The 9,550-nt window shown below is 32.2% G+C and overlaps 1 protein-coding gene across 2 annotated transcripts; it reads left to right on the top strand.

Annotated features, from left to right (window-relative positions):
- Positions 1-7,599, top strand: LOC132730459 (uncharacterized). Of its 2 annotated transcripts, XM_060716386.1 has the most exons (8): positions 1-152; positions 1,665-1,762; positions 2,391-2,462; positions 3,221-3,296; positions 3,570-3,665; positions 4,363-4,407; positions 5,259-5,444; positions 7,239-7,599. In XM_060716386.1, the coding sequence occupies exons 2-8, from the start codon at positions 1,736-1,738 to the stop codon at positions 7,484-7,486; spliced, it is 750 nt and encodes a 249-aa protein (XP_060572369.1). In that variant the 5' UTR covers positions 1-152; positions 1,665-1,735; the 3' UTR covers positions 7,487-7,599. The 2 variants fall into 2 exon arrangements, with proteins under 2 accessions (XP_060572369.1, XP_060572377.1); XM_060716394.1 differs by lacking the exon at positions 4,363-4,407.
- The last annotated feature ends 1,951 nt before the right edge of the window (positions 7,600-9,550 follow it).

Genomic DNA, 9,550 nt, shown 5'->3' with positions numbered 1-9,550 from the left:
GTTTACTTTGATTGCCATCTGTTGTGAATATTTTAATCTTATCTTTTGATTAAACCGAACATTTGTTGAAAACAAAGGAGTAAATAAAGTATAAATTCAACTTTTCAGATTCAGTTTTCTTTAACTTTATTGTGCACAAAAGGACTGTTGAGGTAAGTCAAATTATCTTATTTTGTCTTTTCTTTTACACTTTGGTAAAATATATTCAGAAACTGTTCAGTGATTATTATTTGTTGTTAAAAATTACTTCTGTATTGTTAGTTTTATATTACAATGGAAAGCGTTGTTGATATTTGTTTAGTTATTGTTTAATTTCATTCTATTGCCAATGAATAAAATTCCAGGAGAAGACTTATTTAAATTGTAATGTCAAAAAGAGAAAAATATATATGTCTTTATGATAAACAAAAAATTCAAGATTGTTTCTCTAAATAAAGGATTTATTTTTATCTTGTGGTATTAAAAGTATCATATTCACTAGTGGCTACCGCCAATCATGAAATATTCATTTTCATACCACTCAATGAAAATAAATTTTGTATTAATAGGCGAAAAAAAACATGAGAATTTTTATTTTATTAAAGATTTAAATGATCATTCGAATTTTCAAAATAACTTCTTGCATAATGAAGAGGAAAATATTGCAGATAAAAATCGATTACAGAAAAAGAAAATAAATTGAAATAACAACTCCGAAAATGCAACATACTGTTACACAGTAGCCATGCATTTAATTAAATTTTCAATTTGATTACAATTTTACATGTAAGGTTCAATTACCAGAGGGAATGTTAGTAGATTTTAGCCAGCTTAATTTATCAACAAATTGACATAAGTCGGCTGTTGTTCAGTCACTGTTCGTATGACAAGTTTGCATAGTTACAATTTAGTTTAAACAAGATTTATTTCCAAAATTTAAAAATATAGATATACATTACAACCAGAAGACATTGTTTTACGAAAATGTTAAGTCATGTATGACTTAAGATATAAATTTAGAAGTAAACAATACTTATGGCTTTATAACTTAATTGAATTCTGAAGAAGATATAATAACAAGTCCAAGACTTATTCATATTCTCAGTGGGTTGGAAAGGATGATGCTGACTCGTAAAAATTAACGTATAATGCTTTGAGATATGAATTTAGAAATTAAGTTTAATTACATTTCAGGGGAATTGATTGCTTCTTTAGCATTTGGTTAGGGGCTGGGGGAAACAGTCTGCGCTTGGTTGTAAAATACAGGGGGAACATCGCTTGATAAAACATTCTACGCCTTATGTTAAATATTGATTTTTTTTAAAGAATCATATCAGATTTATAGCACATACCTTTTGCGACTCCTTTAAAATGGCATCACAAATTTTGATGTATTATCACTTGCGTCATACCAACATACCGTGAACGTGCGCTAAATGTTAGCATTATAAAATGCGTTAATGAAAAAAATATTTTTTAAACTAAAAATATTCTTATTTTGGTATGAGATAAAAAAAAATTACATTCCTGTAGCTTCATTACTAAATTCATTTAACTAGCTGAATGAAATGCTCGCAAAATATGATTTTGTTAAATTCAGTTTTGGAATTCCACTGCTTCAATATCCTTTATTTATCTAGTTGTCCATCACGCTTACCGACATATTTCTTACACATTTATTTTAGGTTTGAAAGAGTAATCGTTCAAATTTTTCAAGCCTTCCAAGAACCTGTATTTACAGCATATATCTTAAATCATGAAATTCTTCACAGTTTTAGCGCTGGTAAGTCATTTTAACATATTTTCATAAAAGCAGCAAAACTACATTTTTTTTTGACAAAAATAGTAATATAGTAGTATATATGATATTCTTGAAACGACATTGACCGTCACTGTCAGTTGTATTGAATTTTCTTTAAGTCCGTTTAGTTGTAGATTTGATTATTCACACTTCGACAAAACAACACTTTTGGCAAAGGCTTCATTTTGAAACATTTAAATATTGCTGTGACCTTAAAATGGCTATGACCATAAAGGTTAAGTAAGGAAATTTGCTTTAGTTGTTTTTTGTTATTCATTAGCCCCTGTAAAATTCACATTGTGACAAAACAACACTTATTTGTGGCAACTCCAAAACATGAAAACATTCGAGAATTACCTTGATCTTGAATAACTTTGACTGTATATGCCGGATATGAAATCCTGAAAGTTTTATACAAAAATGACACCTCAGTGTTCTTCCGCCAATGTGATTGCATTTAGAAAACAGAAACGTTGAGCGTAAAGCGATTGTAAACATAAGATTTGGTTTGTCCTACATGTTTATATCATCGAAATATTCTTTGCGGGTTCTGACCATTTTTATTATTAAAACAATACATTTTTTTATATTAAATGTCATATTCTTGCAGGTCTTTTGTTGTTTTTATGGAGAGATTAGTGGAATGCCTACCTACCTTGGAAATTGCGATACCGATGCCGACGTATGTATTAAAATATAAAGTATATTTGATTATAATATCAAGATTTCTTATTCATTTTAATATTGGGATAATGAAATAGTTATATTAGGATTTTAATCTTAAATGTAAATCCAACATTGAATGTTGTGAGCTATGTCTAAGAGATATTCTAGTCATTATTGGCATTGGTAAATGCAAGCTCTCTAACATGAGCTCCGTAAAACACCTCATATGATATTTAAAGGTTACTTACCTTATTTTCCCCATTTCGATAAAAATTGACATTAAAAGGAATCTCCATCCGTTCTCTAGTCCAGCTACAATTTTAACAATCTGGTTTCATTAGCCTGACAGAAATGTAATTTATAAAATAATAGAGAAATGAGGTTCTATAAAACCATCTAAAGACAACAGATGTTTTTGTGTTATTACCCTTTGCTCCCTTTAAAGGGCACTTTGAAGAGACATTTCCAGTTTCAAACCACATTTTATAATTGGAGGTTTGGATTGCAATGACGCTCGTGTATATTATGATCAGGAAATGAAGATGATCAAAATTAGATGTGTATAATGATTCATTTTAGAAGTTTCATATGTGTTTTGGATCTTTTTAACTTGTAAATAGCCATTATATTATATCACTATGTAATATACTTTATGTATTTAGAAGCTTAAAGTGATTTGTAACCCAATGTATATTTCAGTTTAAATTAAGCATATCTTCTTATATATTTTTATTTGCATTAAATTAGCATATTTATTTTTTTCCGTAAAAATAGTGTACAAATTCAAGCGTGTGTATGTTACCAGGATTCGGCAAGGCCTCCGCAAAAGCTCAAAATAAATGCTACTTTTGTAAGTTATGTTTATTGATTCACACGTATCTATGTTTGGGTTGAAGCAACACAAGTATCAACGTAAATTAACAAACTATGTCACTATAGCGTATTACTTTAGCATGTTTAGTAGTTGAAACGTGGATTACAACGGGAAACATAGTAAGAATTACAAACATTACCTACATTGTGACAGTTAATCATTTTCTCAACTTCTACCACAACTAAACCTATTTAACTCAACTAAACCTATTTAATTCAACTAACCGTATCGAAAGAGATATATTTACAGGTGAATGCATGCTAAGGAATCAATGTAAGATGGTGGACAAAAACATGACTTGTAACTGTACGGGATCCGGTTATACAGGATTATATTGTGAAACCCGTGAGTATCAAATGTCTTTGTCTTAACATCGTTTGTACAATGGTAGGATGCTACGTCATCGCATAAAAGAATGGATTAAATACTTGATATAAAACATGTATTATAAAACGTTTAAAGTTTTACTGTCTAGTTTAAGCTTGAAAACGGGATAAATTTTGTTTGGGAGTTCGAGAGGGTGCATTTACGAAAACCGTTTTCTGGACTAAACTAAGGAGTATTTAACGTTTGTTTATATTATATGAAGAAATAAACCAATCTTTGGTGAGCTACATTTTTTTTAACATTCTGACAATTCTTTAGAATATAAACATATTTTACCTTCGGGATGTTCACACACACACAAACGCACGCACACGCAAACACGCACGCGCACACACAAGCCAAAACCGAGTCCGATCTGGAGCATTTGGCAGATGTGCGATTGCGTAGTAATATTATCCTACCATTGTATGTACTGCAAAAAATGAAATGGCTTAAGCTGAATTATTAATTGTCAAATTTGATACACAGTCGAGGTAAAACCTGTTTGAAAGACTAATTACATTTAATCAAAATGTCATAAATAAAGCATTATCCAAACTTTTCTCTCTCTTTTTTCATGGAAAGACATACTTTGATATAAGCTATGAAAAAGGAAATACATGTGCATGTTAAATTCTAAAAATGGGATTGCTTTAAGAGTTGTTTTAATCCTCAGGTTTAACGCCATGTATCCAGTCAGATCCGTGTGTTTTCCAAGGTGGTAAGCATATCTTTATCTATAAAATCTGGCAGGTGACCTGGTTACTTTCAAAGTCGAAAGCGTCCGTGAACGAGTGGTTAAGGTTGTTGACTTCATGCCACTACACCTCACGTCTGAAGATTCGAATACCACCAGATACCTTTGATTATTTCATGTGAGGACGCTATTCAGCTAGCTTACGAAACGTCGGTGGTTCTACTTAGGTGCTAGCTCGTGCTGGAAATAATACACGGAGGGACACATGAGGTCTTCCACAGCCAGTAAAGCTGGAATATTGCCATATGAACTCAACTGTGGTAATGCGATGTAAAATCCAACCAAACAATCCTTCAGGGTTTGCTCTTTTGACCATTAAAATTGAATACTAAATGCTGTACCTCAGTTCCAATTCAACTTGTAATACTGAACGTTTTTTTTTAAATTTGATTTTATTGTGAGTTGGGCAAACTCTAATGAATTGGCCCCTCCAGCTTACTTTACCGACCCAACATATCCCCTTTTTCTGTACATTTTCCGTTTGGCATTCTTTCGGATTTTGATGAGTTATTTTAGCTTTGACTTTCATATTCTGAGGTGCTTAAAACTAAGATGCATCAATCAAGTGGTTTATATCCGCATACAGCATAGGAAATAGAAATAAATTTGCTCGCTTTCATCTTTTTGTAACTATCTGTTCTTGTCATAAAGACTATAAATAGAACATTATAAGGTTCTTGACATAAAAAAACTAGTAATATTAATAGAACATTATTATGAGGTAAGCGCAAAAATGTTTACATCTAAGAGAGCTTATGACAGGATTTAACGGTTTGCACATCACATTTTCACAAATTAAAAACATTTTATTCCAGCTAGAGAAACTAACAACCTTACTGCAACCGCCACAGCTCAGATTTTAACATCTCCTGGGTTTCCTACGTTTTATTGTCGTGATATGATACTCTACTGGAGAATATATGCCCCTGCTGACAAAAGAATTAGAATTACCGTTACTTACTTTGCGACTGAGTCTTTTGATGTGTTAGCAATATTTGAAGGTATTACATTCTCTTTTAGCTTGCATGAGCACATAAGTGCTCAGAGGTGAGCTGTTGTGATCGTACTGTGTCCTTTGTCTGTCGATATACACAATTTATTTAAACATTTTCCCTATTACTCGGTGGATTTTGACCATACTTCACTGTAAAAAACGTTGTAAAAATGATTATAGTCTGATGCATTAGTAGCTTACATGAGCTAAAAATCACTTGAAAAAAAAAGAAAAGAAATTTAAAACTAATCCCAATTCTTAGAAACTACAGTGCCTTGGGCTTAGATATTTTGTTATATCATCGCATTGTGGTCCTCTACAAATATTAAATAAGTCATGCCTCTGGGGTAAAAATGCTCCCGCCCCCGGAGGAACCTAGTTTATATAGACTTGTCTAGAATTGTACATTTAAGTCTTCTTTTCTGACACTATTATGCACAGAGCTTATATATTTGCCCACTACAAAAGATATACAAATCATCTGGGGACAAAACTGGCCTGGCCCCAGGGTTACTTAATATTGACTTATAAATTGGAAAATTAATAATTTATGTCTTCTTTTGTAAAAACAATGCATTGAGCTTTGATATGTAGCATTTTCTATTGTATCTACGTAAGTTATATAAGTTATGACCCTGAAGTTTACTCCCTTACCTCGTGGTACTTTCAAAAGTTGTATAAATCATTTTTTCCCCTTGGGTTCCCCATTTTTAAAATTTTCGTTCCTTGGGCCCCAAAATTGTAAAATATTTTTAAAAGTTAAGTCTTTTTTTGTAAAACATTGGTCAGAGGTAAGATAGTTGGCATATAACATTGTCAAATGTAAATCTACAAAATTGTTTAAGTCACGTCCGTCGAGTCGGAGATGGTCCACCCTCGTTTTCTCATAATTTACATACTTTAGACTTGTATAAAAAAAATGTATCAAGCTAAGGTATTTTGCATGTAACATAACCTTGTGGTACTTTACAAAAATTATATTAAACATGCCTAAGGGATCAACATTAGCCTCGGGGTCTTGGTTGATATAGACTTAAGTCTTTTTAATGCTAAGAACTTAGATATTTTGCGGGGTCTGGTGAACATCTACAGTCATACCCCTGGGCTCAAAAATGGCCCTGCACTGGAGTTACTTATTTTACATAGACTTGTATAGTAAACATGTTTTTAGGTCTTCTTCTCCGAAACTAAAACTTAAATATTGCCAGGTGAACCATTACAAACTGCATGTATAATTAAACCATGCCCCGTCAAAAACTGCCCCGCTAATGGAGTCTCTTACATAGATTTAATAGTCAAAATGTCTTAGATATTTCGTCTCCTTAGCAACAATGCCTAGATCTTTGCCTAACAAAAAAGTTATAAGCACAGTTACGAATAAACTGAACGCCCCTCGTAGCATTACATTGTGGTTCTCGGTAGCTTCAATAAATTATTTCGTATCAGACATCTCCAATATAAAAAAGCCAGTTTAGGGAAAAATGACAAACTAAATGTGGTCTTATTACTGACTATAGCATTGAACTATAAAAAGTGTAACCTCTTATCTCAGGTGAGCGATTCATGACCATCATTTCTTTCAAATAGATGAGCTTAAGTATTTCCTAATTATATTGTACAGTTCTGAATTCTAATGTTTATTAAATTATTATTAAATATTCAGTCACATTTATATTTACATTTTAAAATACGACACCATTTGATACCCTTTTTAACACCGTTTTTAATTGCATTTTAATAAAAGAAAATTTTTCTTTGAACATAATTATATTATAAAATAACTTTGTGTCTTAACTTTTAGGTGTGCGCATGAATGTTACACGGTTCTTTCCATCTGATGACAATCCTATAGTAGCCATTTCGAGAAATGCAGATCCGTATTTAGAATGCATTGGCTCCATTCCTTGGTTGTCTTATTCTGCTGCCACCGCAGATCTTATCAGCGAGCCGTTCGAGTCCAGTTCAAATATAGTAACGATCTACTTCTCATCGGATGATTTTATTGATCAGGGCCCCGGGTGGAGTTTGAACTACATGTACATTGATTAAAAAGGAACTTCAATTGGTTGACAAAAACTGTTCACATTTCAGAAAAGCATAGATATAATGTCAATAGGAATGTAACAATTCGACAATAACAAGAACCAATAAAAGAGCATCTGTAAAAATTTTGATTTATTGTTTATATTCTATCCACAAAAATCCTCATCTTTTCTATGCTCATTCGCACTGTTACAGTTCCTTACGACAGTAGCAGCTAACCCAGGAGCAATGCGGTGGCTCAACTGTGCACTGTTGAATTCAGTATGGCTTACTGCCGTAATCGGGAGTAATAACTACCAACATTGCCGCCAACTTACAGCTGCAAACAAAATGTCCTGGACATCATTTCATATTTTTACTTCAAAATCATTGATTCCAGTGGTTTGGATTTTTTTTGGGATAGTCATTGAGCTAGCGATTCAAAGCGTTAACGATTAGCTCCCTTTATATGAACCGAACCCATAAATTTGTACCTAGTGGAAAAAGTGTTTCACAATTTTTACCTTTTTATTGATCAGAATGGTTTGTACATAATGTATGCGCACACAAAATACATGTAAAAATAGAAAACGGAAAGTCAAAATATAATTTCTGCACCTAATTAAAGTATTCCTTATAATCTCTTTTGAAAAAAGAATAACTCTTCATATACTTTCAAATACAAACAACAAAGTTGCTCCCCTTGCATAGAGATAATCTTGATTGACTTCCAAAAGAATCCTTATGAGATGTTATAGTTCGTGTATTGACATGTATATGCAGTCAGATATCAAAGATTATTATACGCCTAAAAAAACTGCCAAAAATACAGAATTACTTCGCATACAAAAATACCTTTATGTAGCACATTGGAGTGGTCTAGTAAAAAAGTAAAATATTGCCTGATGGACAATTAACAGGCGAGTTACCACGTTGATCAAGTAAAGTAAGTTGACTATTTACGTTTACAGTTAAGGTGTTTCGATCTTTTCATGACATATAGATATAAGTGTAAGCTTTTTACAGGAGTTTACAAGTACTTTGCTTTATCTTCTGTTTGTTAAATAAAAAAAATTACGATCGGTAATAACTGTATATGCTTTATTTTTCATAAAACATTTGATAAAAAATATATTACTAATTTGTTTACCACCAAAGAATTTATTTATTCAAATTTAACTTCCTTTATTGATTTAGTTAACAAAGTCTCTGTTAACACCATCCCGTGAGTTATATAATCACATTTATGAGTGAACATCTACTTATATTATACCTCATTTGCATATGCTCTTCTATATTTAATATGACGTCATCCGGTCCATAAACCGCATTTGGACCGGGGGCGGTCCATAATTCTTATGAAGACCGTTTTAACCTAACTTTCACGACGTGCGATTTTCACGACGACACAAACAGACGATACTGTCAAAATGGCCAGGCGATTAGCTTTTTTATCACAGACATAAATTTATTACATGTTGATCAAAAGTCATGATTTGTCTTTAATTTAATTATAAATTTTATTTACACAGTTTGTAATATTCTTTAAGTCAGGGTTTTTTGCCTAGTAACATTAAATATTTAATTTGATTAATAAAAATGGAATATTAAAAGAAGAGCATGATTTTTTGCTACATCGCTTGAAAATAATAAAACAAAATCCGACTAGGGTTTAAGATATTTCACACACTGAACAAGTAAAATTATCATTTTAAAGCAAATAATAGTAAAATGACAGCACAAAACAAATGGATGAAAGGATTTAGATTCGGTATAATATAACAAATAAAACATGGCCTTTCGGGCAAAATGCAAGTTTACGGACTGGTTGGTCAGACTTTGGAAGGAATATGGCCCTCAGCTGTGGTTGGTCAGACTTTGGAAGGAATATGGCCCTCAGCTGCGCTTCGGGCCATATACCTTCCTCAGTCTGACCAACCAGTCCGTAAACTTGCATATTGCCCTCAAGCCCATGTTTTATTTGTTAAATAAAATATGCTTTGTCAATTATATGCATTCAAAACAGCCCGCATAAACTGTATAGGATGCTGGATTATCGTTACCCGAGAGATATACTCGTACGCCTTACAT

The sequence above is a fragment of the Ruditapes philippinarum genome, unplaced genomic scaffold (genome assembly GCF_026571515.1).
Source record: "Ruditapes philippinarum isolate M1 unplaced genomic scaffold, ASM2657151v2 ctg6586_1_1_1_1, whole genome shotgun sequence".
NCBI classification, from domain to species: Eukaryota; Metazoa; Mollusca; class Bivalvia; order Venerida; family Veneridae; genus Ruditapes; species Ruditapes philippinarum.
Note: the sequence above shows the minus strand (reverse complement) of the source record. Positions and strands in the feature narration are given on the sequence as shown.